The 18934-nt window shown below is 41.1% G+C and overlaps 1 protein-coding gene across 2 annotated transcripts in view; it reads left to right on the top strand.

Moving 5' to 3' along the window:
* The window catches only part of MCOLN2 (mucolipin 2), a 45456-nt gene that overhangs the window by 18066 nt on the left and 8456 nt on the right, over positions 1–18934 (top strand). For both annotated transcript variants that reach the window (XM_019501536.1, XM_019501537.1), the window contains 10 exons: positions 2520–2673; positions 3184–3277; positions 3372–3468; positions 4221–4320; positions 8842–8957; positions 10020–10169; positions 12312–12413; positions 12522–12644; positions 15721–15927; positions 17334–17452. In XM_019501536.1, the coding sequence (XP_019357081.1) occupies positions 2520–2673; positions 3184–3277; positions 3372–3468; positions 4221–4320; positions 8842–8957; positions 10020–10169; positions 12312–12413; positions 12522–12644; positions 15721–15927; positions 17334–17452 (1262 nt within the window). The remainder of the gene's footprint in view (positions 1–2519; positions 2674–3183; positions 3278–3371; positions 3469–4220; positions 4321–8841; positions 8958–10019; positions 10170–12311; positions 12414–12521; positions 12645–15720; positions 15928–17333; positions 17453–18934) is intronic.

The following is an 18934-nucleotide window of genomic DNA, read 5'->3' as shown; positions in this document are numbered from 1 at the left end:
GCGGGATTTATAAATAAAAACCAAACCCCTTTTTCTTAATTTTAAACCTGTCTCTTGCAAACTTCAGTGGGTGCATCTAGCAGAATGCATTCTAGCATTCTAGAATTTGGTGAATAACAGTTCCCTGTTCACTTTGTCCACACTTCATGATTTTTATAGACGGTTGTCACATTTGAAGCCCCTCCTCTTCCCCCCATCCTTCTCCATTCAAAACTCAGGAGTCTTGCCATACCAGCAGAGACTAAAAAGGCTAGCTGCTTCATACCCTAGATCATCTTGATTGGCCTTCTATGTACTACTTCTAATTTTAACGCACCTTTCTGAGATGCAGAGACCACTGCATATAGTATTCAACATGTGGGTGCATCATGGATTTGTGTAGTGACATGACACCTTCCATTTTGTTTTCAGTGCCTTTTTAATGATGTCCAACATATTTATTTAGTTTTGGGTTGCTGCTGCGTATTGAGCTGTTTGCGGGTTTTTTTGCTTTTTTTTAAAGAACTCTCTACAATGGCTCTAAGGTCTCTTTCTCAGCATTGTGCACATATAGTTGAGTGCATTATCTTGTACTTGTCAACATTGAAGTTCATCTGCCACTTTCTGCCCCTCAGCTTGATGATATCTTTCTGTACTTTTTCTATCAGCTTGACTATCTGGACCAACTTAGTATCATCTGTAAATTTGGGGTTTTCACTGTGTTATCCCTATTTCCAGGTGATTGATGAAAATGTTGAACAAAACCAAGCCCAGCACATATCCTTGCAGGATCCCACTTTTGTGCTTCTTGTATCCTGAACAGTGACCATTTAGCCATATCCTTTGCTTCCTGTCTTTTAACCAGTTCTCAAACCACAAAATAACCTTCCCTCCAGTCCCTGGCAGCCCAGTTTTTTAAAAGCCTTTGAGGTACCTTGTTGAAAGGCTTTTTGAAAATCCAAATATTATATGGATTCCCCTTTTTTATACTCTTGTTAACAGCCTGAGAGAACTCTAGGAGGTTGAGGCAGGATTTCCCCTTAGAAAAGCATACAGATAAGCCTTCTGGAAGCCTTCAAAGGATGTTTGACTATAGCATTAGCCTGTTGGCAGGGCATTTAGGTGCTCTTGATTTTTATGGTGGAGGGGCATAAGTTAGTTGTGATGGTTTGGTCTTCTTTTATTATCTGTCTGTCAAGCTCTTTTGAGCAATATCAGCTGGTGTTCAGCTGAGCTGGCAGACAAACAGTTGTTTTCATGGTCACTTCCTAGGCGATGCAAGTGTCTGAATCTTATATGAAGAGCTGAGTCCCTGCTAGTCTCTCCAGTAGTGTACAAGCCTGAAAAGCAAAAATCTTATCTGGCTTATATATAGCGCTTTTCATTGGTAGATCTCAGATAATGTCTGTATTATTCAGTATTGTACAGATCAGAAAATGGGAGGGCAGAAAGGTGAAACTACTTCCCAAATCTCCCAGGCAGCAACTCTTCTTTTCTGCTTTGCCTCCCTAATGGGATAGGGTTGGAAGCGGGAACAGGGTGATGGGAAGAGGGAAATAGGAAAGGGCCAGAAATAAAACATTGCCAGAACAAGGAGCAATGGTCTCAGGTTGCAGCAAGGGAAGTTTTAGTTTGGATATTAGGAAACATTTTCACGCTAGGAGGGTGGTGAAGCACTGGAACAGGTTACCCAGACAGGTGGTGGAATCTCCATCCTTGGAGGTTTTTAAGGCCCAGCTAGACAAAGCCCTGGCTGGGATGGAATGGTCTAATGGGGCATGGTCCTGCTTTGAGCTTGGGGTTAGACTAGAAAGATGATCTCCTGAGTCCCTTCCAACCCTTATTTTCTATGGTTCTATGTGGTTTGAATCTGACTGGGTGGCAATAACCTAGTCGTCTAATAGTGGTAGGTCATCCCAACCCTTTTCTGAAGCTGCTCACCTTGGCTCTTGTCTGGGGCAGAATTATAATTACCAAAATCATCAATGGTTTGGGGTTTTTCCTCTGAGATGTATTATTAAAGGCTTTGAATTTCTTTTGTTCTAACTGGCCATCTCATTAAAGCTCTTTTGTTAAGACGATTGTGCTAACTTTGTTTTAAATATATATTTCTAATTCTGAAAAGTCATTACATTTTTCATCTAAGGGTTTTGAAGAAGCTGGAACAGTTGAGCCTAATACTTTTTAATATAAGTTACATAATATGTCCCTGGGTAGTAGCAGGATGTTACCAGCTATGATTTGAGGCTTGTGGAGAGTAGTTTAGACCTTGCTGCTGATTTGGAATGTTTGACTCCTGTGTCTGCGTGGCATTCATTTATTTGTGTACCTTGCACGGAGGTTGAACTTGTTGATTTTGCAATACATGGACAAAGGTTACCTTAAAAGTTGTATTATAGACTAGTCTCATGCAGGAAAGAAAAAAATTATGTTTTTGCCCACACCCATTTACTTAGGCATTAGTAAATACTTACAGCCATACATTAAGGAATATGGTAAGAAATAAATTAAGTTAACTGAAACTTTTGTTCTCGAATTAGTACCATCAATTAAAGAAAGTATCCCTGGGAACACTTGGTTATGAACATGACGAAGATGATGGGTCAGGCTTAAAAATATGTAAACAGCAGTACAAGAAAGGCACAATGCTTCCATCCAATGATACGCTGAATATAGATGTTGCCACTGAAACAGGTACAATCCTTCTACAATTTTTAAAAAGTGCTGCTGTGGATGCTTTCTGTACTGTAATGACAAATCAACAATGAATTTTTAAAAAAAACTAGTAAGTTTTTATGCAGCAGTTGTACTTTTACAATGACATAGGGAAAGTTAACTTGGAAAGATAAAGTGCTACAAATCTTACAAGTACCCTGGCACTTTGAAGTGCTGCAGAAATGGGGCACTACAGGCAAAGGCAGATGCAATCCCTCAGATAGAGCCCCCTGGTTTGAGCTTATTATAAGAGTGTGTGGCAGCATGCTATCCAGCCAGGAGGCATTATCAGGAGTTACTAGGACCTGTGGCTCTCCTTCCTGCCTCTCCTCGCCCCCTTCCCTGCCCAGGGAGGGGGGAGTCCATTAGTAAGCCTGTTCAGGGACAGTCTGCTGCTCTCAAAGTAGCACCTAACTTTGAGTACCTTCCGTATTTTAATCCCTTTTTAAATATAAGACTTGTAAAAATATCTTTCTCTTCCTTTTTTAGATTGTATTCGCTTAGAACCACAGGCACTAGCTAATAAGAAGTTTAATGACTTGGACGTAAAGAATTCATCATTTTTCAATCTTGAATTTTATAGGTAAACTTTTTTTTAAAGATGCATTAATCATATGAAAATAATGGAATATACTACACTTAACTTTTCTGATTTCTATCTTATTCTTTTTGTTTAGGCTTATACAGGTTGAACTCTCCTTTAAACTTAAGGGCATTGATCTACAAACAATCCATGCCCGTGAACTGCCTGACTGCTATGCATTTCAGAATACTGTAAGTGAATTCCAGTCTTACATGCATAGAATCAAGTTGTCTAAAATTTTAGAAAATTTTGTTTCATTTACAACCTAGCTACAAATTAAAAGTAATAGTATGTAATTAATGACAATAACATCTATGAATTAGGGGTATGCAGAGTGGGCAGGATTTGATTTGGATTTGGCCTGATTCAGGGGACAGTCATTCGATTCGCTGATTCACATCACTGTCTCATTTTGACTTGGCCAAATCTGAATCTGAAGATAGACAGCTTTATATGTTTTTTCGGATTGAGCATCCCATGGGAGCGTTGCGGGGGAAGTACTTCCAGTCCACTTTCGGGTCTGCTGCGTAGCGTACAGGGACACTGCCCCCCTGGCTTGGTGACTGGTGCTTCCAGAGTCTGGGGAGGGGCACCCAGGGTCCCCCCGCGGCTGATTGGTACTTCTGGTCCACTTATGGGTCCACTGCCAAGTGTGTGGGGGACCCCCTGCGCTCCTGTGGGACACTCCATCTGCCCCATCATCTCAGCATTCATGAGCTGGGCCTGCTACATATGAATGTTTTGTTCTTCAGAAGAAAACTCAAAGCTTTGAATTAACTTTTTAAATGTTTCATTTTAGCTCAAAAAAAAAAAGTTTTCAGATGTGCTATCTTCATACAGCTGGGTATTGCTTTGTCTTCCAAGGCCTTTTTAAGACTAGTATAACTTACTATTTTGCTTTTATATATAAAATTGAAATGATGAATTTTTGTTTGTTTTGCAGATTACTTTCAACAACAAAGCACACAGTGGTAAGGTGAAAATCTACTTTGATAGTGATGCCGATATTCAAGAATGCAAGGACTGGTATATATCTGGTTCCAGTAAGTACTGTGCATGCTGTGCGATGAAAACCTGTTGCTTCCTGCAAATCTCCACTCAATTTCTATTATGACTGGTTCTATCTGTGCCCATATTAATAAACAACGGGCTTAATTTTACTAAAAAGCATATTCTCACTAGGTCGCTATTGACCAGTGAATAATAGAAAGATAGAAATGATTATGGTATCGCTCCCTGCCTTATACTCTCTAGTGCATTAATTTAATATTCTTTTTAAATGGCCCAAGTTTGTAGCCTATGTCCTTTCCACAAAGGAGACTGGCATTAGGAAATATTTTTTATATTCACCTTAATTTTTTCTTTTACTTTTCTCCTAGTTGTACATTCTTTTTCTGTGCTAGTGCTAACCCTTTTTCCCCTCTCCTGCTCTCACCAAATGCATGTAGTCATGTATCCTATTCCTCCTTGGCTGTGTGTTTGGGAGGTGTAGCCACGTGGGCCAGGAAGTGAGATCTTGTTTTTATTCTTGGCTCTGCTGGTGTTCTCCTTGAACTTACTTTTTTATTTACCTGGATTTTCCTATTGGCCTTTGCATTAACTTTCTCTGACCATGCTTGTGTTGGCACCACCTCTTGTTTTCCTTATTTCTCTGAGCAGAAAGATTAGTTTTGCTGTGTGTTTCTTTTTGTCTTTTCTTTTTAAAGGGGAGGCAGCAAACTAACTGTTCAGAGAGGCATGAGCTTTCATGGCCAAAGGGACATCCTGTGTATAGAGCTCAGTGGGGATAGGAGCAAGGAGTAAGATCAGTAAATTCTAAATTAAACTAATCAACTATTTATTCCCATTTCCCCTCTTCTCCCCCCCACACCTGGTGCTCTAAAGAACACAAGTACTAGAAAGGGTTTAGTGTAGAAACAGTGCTAATACACTAGAAATTTCTAAGGGGCAGACAAAAGCCAGCTTGAGAGCTGGTTTATATTGCCAGAGTCAGTCTGAAGATCTGCATTGCAACAGGAGCAAAAACCTATTTCAAAAGAGTATATTTTTGTTACTTAAATGCATGTGCGTCTCCTGGGCATTTCTAAGGTCCTGGACAAAATATCTGGCTATTGTCCCATCACGGTTATTTCAGTCACTTTAGTACCTCAGCAGAAGGAATCTCTGGGTATACAGTTTAATCCTTATGGATCTGTGCCATGTGCTCTGCTCCTGTGTTCACCTGATAAGTAAACAGTTGTTCTTCCCTTTGTGGGTTGTGATCTAAGATGCAGGCAGGCAGCTATACAAAAGCAGTTAACCTGTGGTCTGCTTGTCATACTTACCAGATACAAGGGTGATGGCTTACTGGTTAAAATGACTATGTAATGTCATCAGCAGGAATCCTGATTTTTCTTTGTTAAAAAATCCAGAATTCTCTGATTTAAAAACCCCGAAGTCTGTGTTTTTCCATGATTAAAATGAAATGCATATATATAGGTATCGGCTGAACAAAATGTTTTATTGATATATTTACAATTTTTAAGCAATTTGGAAGCCTCAATTGTTATAATAAAATTCTAAATTCCTATATATGTTGGTGTTTGATTTGGGGTTTTTAATGATGCAAAATCAGAGCTCTCCCTGTCTCCTTCACTTGCCAGGATGCAGATCACCCCACCACTGCTTTGTGGCACTGAGCAGCCCTGATACGCCGGTACCCTGTCCCTGCCATTGCCCCCCCCCCCCAGCCCTGCCAGTGTCCCTCACTCCCACTCTCCCACCCCCCAACCCTGTTGGTGTCCATCACTCACACAGTCCTCCAGTGTGTGGGTCGGGGGGGGGTGTGGGGATGGGGGATATGTGTGGGACGGGTTGTGTGGGCATAGGCGACCCCATAGGTGGTACCTGGGGGGACAAGCGCACCAAGCCTTCCCACCCTGCTGCACTCTCCCTCGCCGGGTCCCACCCGCTGGGCCGCAGAGGTGGCTCCTGCCTGGTGCTGGTTCAGCCAGGTTGCAGCCATGCCCCACTGTGGGCACAGTAATCTAGGGGAGCACATGCCCCCTCCCCCACCCCCGCATTGCCTATGCCCCCCACCTCCTCTCATTGACTTACCTGTAAGGAGCTGCTCTTCACCATGCTGCCTGGCTTCAGTTCCAGCCACGTGCATATGTGCACAATGCACATGCACATGCATGTGGTCCCCTCCCTCTGATCATCCTTCTCCCACTCCCCCCAGCCCCAAGCAGCCCCTTGCTGTCTGGAATTGTGCCAGCCTGCAAGGGGAAACCTGAGTTTCCTGAGTTTTTCCATGGGAAACAGAAAACCCGGATCCCTGGTCATCAGATCCAGACATCTAGCATACAGATTTGCAATAGTAAATGTTGGGTGACAGTTTGAGTTTCAGGATCCCATGAGTTTGTTTTTTTGTTTGTTTGTTTTCATATTTTTCTGAAGGTCATTGACTTAGGAGCTAGGTGGGTGGAAAGAGAATTTAAACCCCTTTTCATAGAATTTGATTCTTCTGCCACTTAGTTTCAGTAAACTGAATTTCAACACGGGCTTTTCAAGCAATGATGAATACTGAAACTCAGACACCTGCAACTTTTTTTTTTCCCCTAGAACTTTAAACTTCTTTCCTTTTGACTAGAAGCTTACTGTGACTCTCTAAGGGCTTTGTGAGAAATAAGATTGTCCATGCTGCTATTTCTGCTGAGCAATACAAATAAGAACAGTATCGACATTTTTCTTGCATTGTTTAAGCATTCATCTGATCTTAAGGAAGATATGAATGTTTTTAAAGGCTTCACTTCAGAAAAATGCTTAGTAAGGCAAAGTGCTACATGCCTGTGTTACCAGTTTTTAATGAATGTGAACCTCACAATTGCTATTAAAGGCTAGGATACAGTAGTAAAACTGATAGGATTTTGTGTTGCACTACAGGAGGTCTTGATTTTAAAAAGAACAATGCAGGAAGAATTTTCTCTTTACCCAAATGACCCATTACTTTTTTTTTGGTATGGTTGGAGTTAGGGGCAGATTCAATGGGGGTGCAGCAATGCGGTTGCATTCCCCTTCTGGTACCATCACCTCTGTCCCCAAGTGCAGGAGAAACCCCAAAGCTACTCGTCTCCCACCCCAGCCACAGTGAGCAGGTTTCCTCTTCCTGCCCCTGCTCCCTGCTGCCCCTACCAGGTGTCACCCTGCTGGCTGGTAGCAGGCACTGAAGGAGGAACCTGCCCCACACTGCCCTGGGCTGATGCAGGGGTGCCCCAGAGCCCCTCTTGCCCCATTACAGCTGCTCCCTGCAGCACAGCTGGGTGGGGAGCTGTGCTTGGCTGAGGACAGGGGGGCATTAAAGGGTCCTTCCTCCAGTGCCTGCTGCTAGCCAGCAGGAGATACCTGCAGGGAAGGGGTGAGGAGGGGGGGAGCAGTGCTAGGGGGAAGAACCTGGGTGTTGCCACTGCTGTTTCTGACAGAGCCTGGCTCCATATACTCTGGGACTCCCCCTAACCCCCTCTTCCCTGCCGAGTCAGCCTGGGGTAGCAGTGGTAGTAGGCAGGTCATGCTCCCCGCCCCCCCAGTGCATCTGCTCCCTGCCTGGCTCCCTGGTGTCACCTGCCAGCCCAGGGGCTACAACCATGCCTTGTTCCTCCACCACCTCCCCCCACCTGAAGGGTGTTGTGCTGCACCCCCATTTAGTAAATCCTGGATCTGCCCATGATTGGAGCCCAGCTACTTATTGCTCCCTCTTCTTCTAGCCCAGTCTTAATGATATTGGAGTTGAGTTATTTAGTTTTCTACTCCTTTCTGTTCTGGGGCTTGTATCCATGTATTCATTTCTTACAACTGTCTATTTTCCTGTAATTTACCTGCATAACAAATAGTTGATTAGTTTAATTCAGTTTACTGATCTTAGTTGATAAATGGCTTCGTTCTGTACTGTGTGCAAAATGCTTATATACAAAAGGCTATTTAAGTCCCTGAATAATTACCAGAAAGCATGCATATATTATATTTTATTGTGTGTTTGTATGAAATATGTAAAAAAAAATAATTACTTTTGACACATTTTTGAAAAGGAGGAATACATTTACTTAAATTGAGAGAATTCTCTCTCCGTTGGATCAGTTGAATATTGTCACTGACTTGGAAATGTGCCTCAAATTTTCTTGCTGCTGTAGCAGTTTTTGGTATAAGTTGAGAGATCCACAAAACAATATTTATTTCATCTTCATAGATATTGGGGGGAAGGTGAGGGAGGGAAGTCCTTCTGTCTTATTAAATTCATGTGCCAATTTCTGCCATATGCAACTTCTGTGAAGTAACTAATACACTTTGAAAAAAAATGGATGAGTAGAAAGACATTACCCTATGGTAAGCAAAATTTGATCTGTCAACAAAATTTCTTAATTTCAAATAGTTTAAAGAAAATTGCATTACTTTCAGGCTGTTTTTGAAGTAAGATGACAGTATAACTGCTTCAGTACTTATTGAAGCTCTTTGTCATTTGCAGACCACTTTTTGAGTTCTTTGCTCAAACAAATATGCAGAAATCTAATTCTTCATATTTTTTTAAATAGTTGTTCAGAAGAACACTCAGTACATTCTGGTGTTTGATGGATTTGTCATTGTAAGTTGCTTTGCTTCCCTTATTCTCTGCACACGATCCATTATTCTTGCTCTAAAACTGCAAAAAGTAAGTACAGCTTTCTTGTCTCTGTGTATTATGTTCCCACTGTTTTCTAAGTTTTTAGTTCTACTGAACAGTGATTAATTTTGGGTTGTTAGGTGAATGTGATGCACTGTTAGAAAGCATGGAGGCACGATAGGAAAGGGTCTAGGTCCAGCCTGAGAGCTCAGTTTCACTGTGTGCCTCTACAGCTAGCTGCTCCCAGCACTACAAAGTAGCACTCCTGAATGCTCCTGTAATAAAAAAAAAAAAGAAGTTAATTTAATATCTACAAGGTGAAATCCTTGCCCATTAAAATCTTTTGGATGTTCTGCAATTGACCTTGTTCAAAGAATCTTGTATAAAATTCTACCAAACTTCTCATTTCTTGTTCTAAGCAGCAAAAATCATGCATCCTTAAAATAAGTGTTCTTAACCCTGAGTTGTGGGTTGTTTTTTTTTCTTTTTTTCAGTCTAAAATATTCAGACATTTAAATTTTCATTAAGTAAATCCCTGTAAGCAAGGGTCTGATACTTTTTCTTACTTTTTCTGGTTGCTGTTCATTGGAAAATCTGCTCCTGAAGGGAGTTAGGGCATGGGTGCATGAGTGGAAAGAGGAGAACACAGGATATGTGGTATCCAGTTACCTTAATCAACATGCTATCTGTGTAATCTGCAAACAGGACAAAGGTGAATGGGACTCAGTTCAGCAAAGGGTTTGTCATACTGCTATGAGGAGCTGGGATAGGAGCACTCACCCATCAGTAGGGGACGCAAGGGACAGTCAGTGGGTTGTCATGCATAATGTAGAACGTATAGTTGGTATGAACAGCAGTAAAAATAGCATTTACTTGGCAGAGACGCAATTAAATATCTCTTTTCCTATGCTGACTGTTTGTTGTTGTTACTACTGTTGCCTTTGTATTAATCTAACTCTAACAAATAATATAGAAGCAGTATGTTCTTTCAACATATCTAATTCAAGTATGTACTTGAGCTCTGCTCTGGTGCTAGAGCACTTGTAGGAGAGATTCTTTCTCCAAAAGGGGGAATCAGTAATCAGGTATCTAAATACTTATTTAATGCAGAGATTTGTGAATTTTTTCTTGGAAAAATATCAACGCCATGTCTGTCATGCTGACCGTCTGGAGTTTATAAATGGATGGTATGTCCTGGTGATTATCAGTGATATGATGACAATCATTGGATCTATACTTAAAATGGAAATAAAAGCCAAGGTGAGAGTTAACGGTCTAATGTTGTTCTTGCATGCATTTAATCTTATGTGTATTTAAACCTGCTTGCAATAAGGGAAATCAAATCTGATTGTTTTGTTTCAGTAGTTTGGTCTGGTTTCTCTTCTTTTTTGTTGCTATTACTTTTCCTCCTCATCCATTACCACCAGTTATGCATTTTCTGTCTGGTACCAGCTCAGCTGGTTTGATTGAGACCAGAGAGTGTTGTACTTCTTCATCTGGGCTTACACTTTCCCTCTTGAGTCCTTAAGGCAAACACTAAGGCAGATGCAAAATCTATACATTAGTTTTGTAGAACTACATAAAAAGAAAATGTACAGTTATATAAAGTAGATATGGTTATAGGTACTTTTGAAAGATGAAATGCATGTGGCTTGTGCTGTATTTTAATAAAGCCAACACAAAATCTGCCCTTAGTGTCCGGGTTTTTTTACATGCATTAAAATTCTGTAGAAGGTGTGCTAGCACTCTGCAAGTTGTCACCTCTTGTCTGTCTCAGCAGCATGTAGAGATGATATTTCAAGGATCAGGGTCTAAATATGCCAGGCATGACTACATGAGGAACCATCTTTGTTATGTGCACCTGGGATATGGAATAGAACTATTTACCATCACTTTTTAAGAAGTGACTAATGAGCAGCGCTTATGTTATAAACTATACTCTGAACAAGATCAATCAAGAAATGGTCGCTTGACAAACAGCAGTCTCTAAGGCTAGGGACAGAAATTGCATACAAACCATGGTATAAGTAATCAGAAGCGGGCTCAAGTCTGTAACACAACAGAAGTGCAGTGTACATAAACTACCTTCAAAGTGGCCAAAACCTATTTAAGATAAATCTGGATGGATGTAGTATCAGACTTAACTCATTTAGGTTAAATCAGTTTATTGAACTGTAAAGATTGAATCTATTCAGCCCCAGGCTTTTTGACATCTGTACTAAAGTGTACCCAAACTGCAGTGCATAGGAGTGGAACTGTAACTGCCATAACTTGCTTTCATGGACTGCCTAGGCCACAAGTACAGTGGTGTCTTGCTAGTCCTTTGCAACAAGCTCATTCTACAGAGCAATAAATGGTTTTTTTTTGTTTTGGGGCTTTTTTGGGGGTGGGGTATCTTTTTCCCTTTCCCACAACACAGCCATATGTTAACAGAATTTGTGTATTCACGCAGACTGATGCGTTTGTATAGGGGTGCTCTTGGAATATCTGGGCAGACAGCATGCTCTGAATGCTAGTGATATATGCACATAATAGCACAAGCAGTATGTGAACAAGGGCTGGCAAAATTGATCACAGGCGCAGTGGAGAGATAAAAACTTTAGGTTGCTGACATGTGTGGGGGGGCAGAAAAATACAAAGTGTTTTACCAGAAGAGGAATTGCATCAGTTTGACCTGACTCCCTAGCATCTGTATAGCTTGCGCACTTCAGCGTGGCTTTCTGGGGCTTTTATCTAATAGCTGAATCAGCTATACATTGGGGAGCTGGGTCAAATTGATGCAGTTCCTCTTCTGGGCATGCGCTGTGCTCGGTGCAGGGGCACACTGAGCTGAAAGTAAAATGCTGGGGGTTTTTTGTTTTGTGCGTGTTTGTTTTCCCCATGTCTGTGAACACCCTTATTTTCATCTACCTGTTTACTGTGACTGTGTGGCAGTTCTAGGCCTCAGAGCAGAGCCACATACAATTACTTCTTATGGCCATGAGCAATATAAACCCTTTGTGTAGCCAGAAACTGTTTCAAGTTAACAGGGTCACTAGGTGATCATTAATGCTGCTGAAAATATTAGCGTAGGCAGAAGCACCATCACTAGTTTTGCCATAAGCTGAAGAATAATAAATACTAAGCTCTTTTCTTGGACTTCCATGAGAATTCAGTCTAAATGTCCAATGTTCTTGTACCCATGTTGAACGCCATGCAGTGCTCAGAGGCTTTAAACGAATTCTTGTTCCTGCGTGCTTTGTTATCCACAGTCCAACAGGAATTGGAATGTAAACTGAGGTTGCTTAGACTAATAGTATTCCAATCTTCCAGTCTTTCCATATGGATTTTAAAGCTGTATTGTTTCATGCAAAGGTGTCTCTCAATATGTTTTATTACTCATTGGTGTGTTGCATTTTTCAGAACCTCACAAGTTATGACGTTTGCAGCATTTTACTTGGAACATCCACTCTGTTTGTTTGGGTTGGAGTCATCAGATACTTGGGATATTTCCAAACATACAATGTAAGTATGGAATCAGGTGCTCAACAGCTGGAACATGTTTGTTGTTCACTTCCATATCTTTTAACGTGTCCTCCTTATCGTCTCTTCCTTTATACCCCACTTTTCCAGGTGCTCATTTTAACAATGCAGGCATCACTACCCAAAGTGCTAAGGTTTTGCTGTTGTGCTGGGATGATCTATCTTGGCTATACTTTCTGTGGCTGGATTGTACTGGGGCCTTATCACGAAAAGGTATGTAAATATTAGGAGACCTTAAAAATGAAGTAACTGCACAAATATCTGAAATAAGGAATCTTTATTAAATATTTAGATACAAATCTTCATTATAGTCTTTACTTCATGTATGTAACTTGAGGTTAGGGAGCCCTGTATTCTCAACATGTAACTAAATAGTTGAAGCTTTTTAAGGCAAAATCTATCTTGGCCTTAAATAAGCAGTCATTACTACTGCATCCACAATGTGTGTATATAAATTTCCCTGCTGCCACTTCAAATACTACCACAATAGCACCTGCACCAGAACTTCCTGAAATTCTCCCACCTTTCATTGTTGCACTGGAGCTGAACCATGCTATACTGTATGTACAACCTAGATGCTGACACTTTTAGCTCCCACTTGTCATCTTGGGGGTTTTTCATTGCTTGTAGCTTTCACCCTAAGAGGAGTAGTAGGAAAAACTTTTGCACACTTGATCGTGATCCTAAAATACGATGATCTGGAAAATCAGTAAGTTTAGCATTTATGCAGGACATCTCCAAGCATTGTTTGCTACATCACAAAATAAAAATTGCAGTTTAAATAAATATCAAAGGCTAGTTACTTGGCTTGATGTGTAACGTGCTCTAACAAGGAAAGAACAACTGGTTGGAGATAAGAGATTAGTTTCTGAGTATTCATAATCATGTACTTGCTGATGTGCATTAGAAGCAGTATATTAACTGTTTTTTCATTGTTTGGCATCATTTTAAAGAGAGAATCATTTTAATGCTGTTACATTTTAATGCTGTAACACAAACCTGTAATGTCCTGCCCCTATGTTAGGAATTTTAAGAAACCAAATACAAAATGTGTATTAATCTTATCCTTGGCACTTAGCGCCATCGCCTAAAGTACATGCAGACTGAATTCTGCCTAAAACTTTTTAGAAATCTCCCCAGAAAACCTACAATAGGTTGCAGGATTGCACACAGTAAACTATAAGGATCAGTCATTTCCCTGAGATGCTGACTCACCAAATCTTCAAGTAGTGAGCATCTTAATTGTATAAGGAGTGAAAGTGTAGTAAATAAATGCTTGACTAGTTATCTTTTAAAACTGTCTTGCTCAGCATGGCATATTGATAAGGAAATCAATTTTTAGCTTTAGAGACTGTGGTTTGTAATGCTCTAGCAACTGTTTCATCTCTCACTAGAGGGCACTATTGTCCTACACAGAACAGCCTAGTGCAGGCACCTTGGTTTACCATGTGTTTGTAATTTTGACTGCAGCCTGAAAAAGGCATGACTTGATTCTCATCCAAGCTCATCTTCAGTGTCGCTGAAAGTCTTGTGCAGAATGTGGTAATGGAAGAGTCCCTGGCTTAATGTCCCACCAATCTGACACTCCCAGGAATAAAACCTTGTGTAGCAATCTAGTGAGATTTGTCTCCAGGATAGTGCAGTGGAAAAATGTGCAGCATTATGTGAAGTAGTAGGTAGTAAAGGATTGTGTTTTTGTTGTTGGTTTCTTTTTGGGTTTTTATTAAATGAAGGAAGAATAATAAGTGGTAAAGGTGGAGGAGGAGAAGCATAATGTTTGGTGATAGCCCTCCCTTACTATCTCGAATTTTCTGTATCACCCACAAGCCTTGACACTTGGGATTGGAAGTAACACAAAACTCCCCACTCATTTTCCTAGTGGGATTATTTAAGCCCTATGGGAAGCTCTTGTGTTTCCACTCCTGGCTTCCCCCCACCCCCACAACTTGTGGTTTCAGAGAAGCCTTCTCCAATGAAGAGGTAGATTCCCTGTTGTGATGGGGAAGGGGCTACCAATGAGCAGCGTAACTAGCAAGGAAGGGCTCTCTCCCTGGGTGTTCATTGAACTGCTTTTCTATCTCAGAAGTAAGAAGCTTGAACAAGTAGTTTCTGGTGGCTATGCGTTAGATCACTCAGCCTGCTCCAAAATCCCCCTCCCCCATTTTTTCTTAAAATCTTTACTTTTTCCTCCAAATTTTGTACAGTCACAGCATGCGGATCCAAATATGTATCAAAATAAAAATAAGGCAGTCCTGGAGCAGAACATTAGACCCATGGTCGAGACCAGTCCTGATGCTCTTGTTACAATATGCTCCCATTATCCGTAAATTTACACTGGTCACTTAATCTCAATGCGTTAACTTTTTAAGTCTTTGAGTTTTAATAGCTGTTATGTCTAGAACCTTGTTACACAGAATGACTTAAAGGTGGGATCAACAAATGATTTCTTTACAGTAGCTTCTACTGTGAATTAGTTTAAATATTGCTTAATTTTGTTTATAATGAGAGTTGTCAACTCTTTCTTACAGAACAGAGTGTCAAAGTGAGTTCGAGGTTTGGAGTATGAATTGGAAAATGAGTATTGAGTTGCCCTGTGTTTCTGCAATTGCATTTTTAAAATGCCACCAATTAAAAAACTTGGTGTCTTTTTCGCAAACCCTCTGCCCCATTTCCTGCCTCTCATCCCTTGCAAAAGTTAGAGTAACTGTAGTGACTCCATTTGTGTGCTGCTTGAAATACAGAGAACACATGAAATCTAACAGATCTACCAATGTACTATTAAATACAGATTTTTCAATCTTTCATCCGAAGAGTGATGATGGACTTAGAGTCAGAAGACCTGGGTTCTATTCCCAGTAACTCAGTGTTAAGTCACTAACTCGCCATGCCTTTAATCTCCTCATTATGTGTAGAAAAGCACAAACTACACCTTATAAGCAGTGTAAAATACCTTAATGAAACCTGCTGTCTAGGTTCTGATGGCTACTTGTTTATATTTTCTGCCAGGGTGTCAAGGGGTTATCTTGCTGTCACCAATACTAAAGTAAAATGTCAAGCACACATGGAAAAGAATTCTGTCTGCCTCTGAGCCAAGTGATCATGCCATCATGGATTTGGTTTTGGGGTGATTTTGCTTTGAGTAAACACTTGGAAAAATATTTGGCCCTCTTCCTTTTCCTCCCTGTCATCAGGATGCATTAATTAACCTTAGAACCTGGGGAAAAGAGGGGAAATGAAGTCATTGTCACTATTTTATGTTTGCTTGTCTTCTTTTTTTCTTTTCCCCTAGTTTGAAGACCTGAATACGGTTGCTGAATGTCTGTTTTCTTTGGTGAATGGTGATGACATGTTTGCAACTTTCGCTCAAATACAACAGAAGAGCACCTTGGTGTGGTTATTCAGTCGACTATATCTGTATTCCTTCATTAGTTTGTTTATATACATGATCCTCAGCCTTTTTATTGCACTCATTACAGATTCCTATGACACTATAAAGGTAAATCATTGTCTCTGTTACTCTCTCTTCTAATTAATTATTCCACATTTACTCTCATTAGTTAAACCATAATGCTGAACAAATGAAAGGGCTCCTGAGGTGCTGAGTGATTTTAATGCATAGTGAGGATAACCAAAAACTTTTAGCTTAATGTATGTGGGGTGGGCTGTGGGGGGTCAAATAGAGTGAATTTCTTTCATCCAGGGACTGGTATGAAAAAGTAATTTAATATGCACCTTCTCTCTCCCACTTTCCACTCTTGCCTGGGTTTAACTTCTGGGTCAGAACAATAGCTTGAGGGAGAAGAAGGGGGGAAGGTTAAAATCTGAAATCCTTGTTTTATGGAGCTGGGGATTTTTTACTATATGTCTAAGAGCATTTGCTTAGCAGCAAAACATTTGGCTGAAGCTGGTCCCCAGGATGTACTAACACTAGTGGGGAAGAAGGAGAGAGGAAGAGAAGCAGATCAGTTAAAATAGCTTAACAGTACAGATCTGAATCCTGCAGCCATCAGTTGCTCACTGAATGGTATTACCTGTGCTAATTAATAACAAGCTAGGACCACAGCACTTGCAGGGTCAGAGAACATTCCTATCTCCAGATTGCTCCCTTCATTCTTACCCTCTAAAGGTATCTCCCTTATTTAGTAGTACCATCTGTTGTTACATACTTGCTTCCTGGTGATTTGGGTGACCAGTTGGAAGGCTTTATTTAGAACCCAGTCTCCAGTTATTGTCCCTGTGTCTTCCTGCCAGGTATACAACAGGGTAGTAGTAGCTAAGCAGTGGAAGTATATGAAGCACAAAATTATGGTAGCCAAAGGCTTTTTTTCTCCAAGCATTTCAAAACATGATTGGTTGACAGTTTCTTGGTTGGTCAGGTAAACTGAGGAGGCATAGGGTTTACTTTGTTTATTTCCTTTGATTCAGAATACTTAAAGGAGAACTAGTTGAATGGCAGTATGTTGAAGTCTCTTAGATAACATCATCTAGAAGAAGTGTTGACAAAACTTAAGTCATTGCTCATGGTTTCTGCTTCAAGGCATTCAGAAAGTTGCAGTTAGAGTTGTTTAATAAATCACAACCCAATGTATAAATTACTATATTTACTGCTAATTTGTAGGAGTGGGCAAAGATCCTGCTCTTATTTAAAAAAAGAAAAAAAGAAATGTATCCAGGAAGCTATACAAGAAAGGCTTAAAAGGGAATATCTGAACCATGTTTCTTTTTTTTTTTTTTATATAGATAGCTTTTCTTCTGTTTCTCCAGCTGTGCTGCTCGCAGCAGTAGGGACAGCTTCATCTGTTAATGTAGTTTGCAGCACTAATTTCAACACCATTCTGGTAGGCTTAGAACATTGTTGCAGGGGATGATTTTTTATGTACTCTAAGGTGTTCTATTTTCCAGAAATACCAACAAAATGGCCTTCCAGTGACAGATCTTCATGAATTCCTGAAAGAATGCAGTAGCATAGAGTATGGAAAAGAACTGCAGGCTTCTGTACCTTTCATCTGCTGTTGTGGAAGGTTAGTACAGTTGCTATACTGATTCTATGAACTGTACAGTTTTAAGCACCTTAGTGTTGGTTCTGCTGCCAGTATAGTTTTTCACTGCTGCAGGCACCCCAGAAATCTAGCTACAGAATGGTCAGCTTCCTGAGTTATACTACCCCTTTTTTCTCCTGTGTTTGACAGCCTAGTTATTTCCTTAAATGTAATCATGGTAGGGGAAGGGGAAAGAGTCAATTTTGTGTTTAATTGCAACTTTTTTTTGTAATGTGCTTTGAGACGAACAGGTGAAAAATACCGTAAGAGGTAGGCAGTGTTGGTAAGTGCACTTGGAGAGACTAGTGAGGTCAGAAAAGTGCATAGAACTGAAACTTTCAGTGGTCACACTTGAAAATAGGCTGCAGATGCAGGTGGACCTAGACAGGCTGGCAAGTTGGGCAGATCGGAACCAGATGAAGTTCAACATTGAGAAATGTAAAGTGCTCTGGCTGGGGATGAACAATCCCGAACGTACTTACAGGCTTGGTGGCGCCAAACTGACTAGCAGCACGACTGAAAGGGTAATAATAGACCATGGCATGGACATGAGCTGTCAGTGGGATGCTGTAGCCAACAGGGCAAACAATACTCTGGCATGTATCAACCAATGCATCTCATGTAAAACCAAGGAAGTGATTCTGCTGCTTTGCTTGGCATTAGTGAGACTGCAGCTGGAGTACTGCATCCAGTTCTGGGCGCTGCACTTCAACAAGGATGTGGAAAAACTTGAGAGAGTCCAGAGAAGAGCCACCCGTATGATCAGAGATTTGCAAGGCAAGCCGTAGGAGGTAAGGCTCAGGGACTTGGGCCTCTCCACCCTAAAAAAAAGAGAAGGCTGAGAGGGGAGTTGGTAGCAGCTTACCGCTACATCATGGGAGTACATCCAGGGCTTGGTGAACAACTGTTCACCAGGGTGCCCTTGGAGAAAACCAGGAGTAATGGCCACAAACTCCTAGAACACCATTTCAGGCTTAACACTAGGAAAAACATCTTCATAGTTAGGGTGTCCAGACTGTGGAATAATTTCCCTCCAGAGGTGGTGCATTCACTTTCCATGGAAATCTTGAGGAGGAGACTGGATGTTCATCTCGCTGGGGTCACCTATTTGGTGCTTGCCAGGGTCAAAATATGACTATCATGGCCATGTCCAGACATGTGTGGATGTTTGGTTCCCTGGGGCCAAGTAGCAGCAGCACAACTTGTGCTGCTGCTACTTGTCCCTGGGGAATGCCTGTCCCACACATGCTCTGGCGTGTGGCAGGTTACCCTGGGTGGGGTAGGGGAGGCTGGGGCCAGCAACTTTGCTGGCCCTAGCAGCCTTACCTGGGAGCGTGGCTGCCAGCTGGAGCATGGCTCTGGCTAGCCAGGCTCCAGTTTTTGGTGGTGCATGATGCCGCCACGTGTGTCACCCTGCTTTTTTTCTGTGTAGGTTTTTTTGACCCCAGTATCTCCCGGGATCAA

The sequence above is a fragment of the Gavialis gangeticus genome, unplaced genomic scaffold (assembly GCF_001723915.1).
Source record: "Gavialis gangeticus isolate Ggan-Ray unplaced genomic scaffold, GavGan_comp1, whole genome shotgun sequence".
Taxonomy (NCBI): Eukaryota; Metazoa; Chordata; order Crocodylia; family Gavialidae; genus Gavialis; species Gavialis gangeticus.
This window is presented reverse-complemented; position numbering and strand designations above follow the sequence as displayed.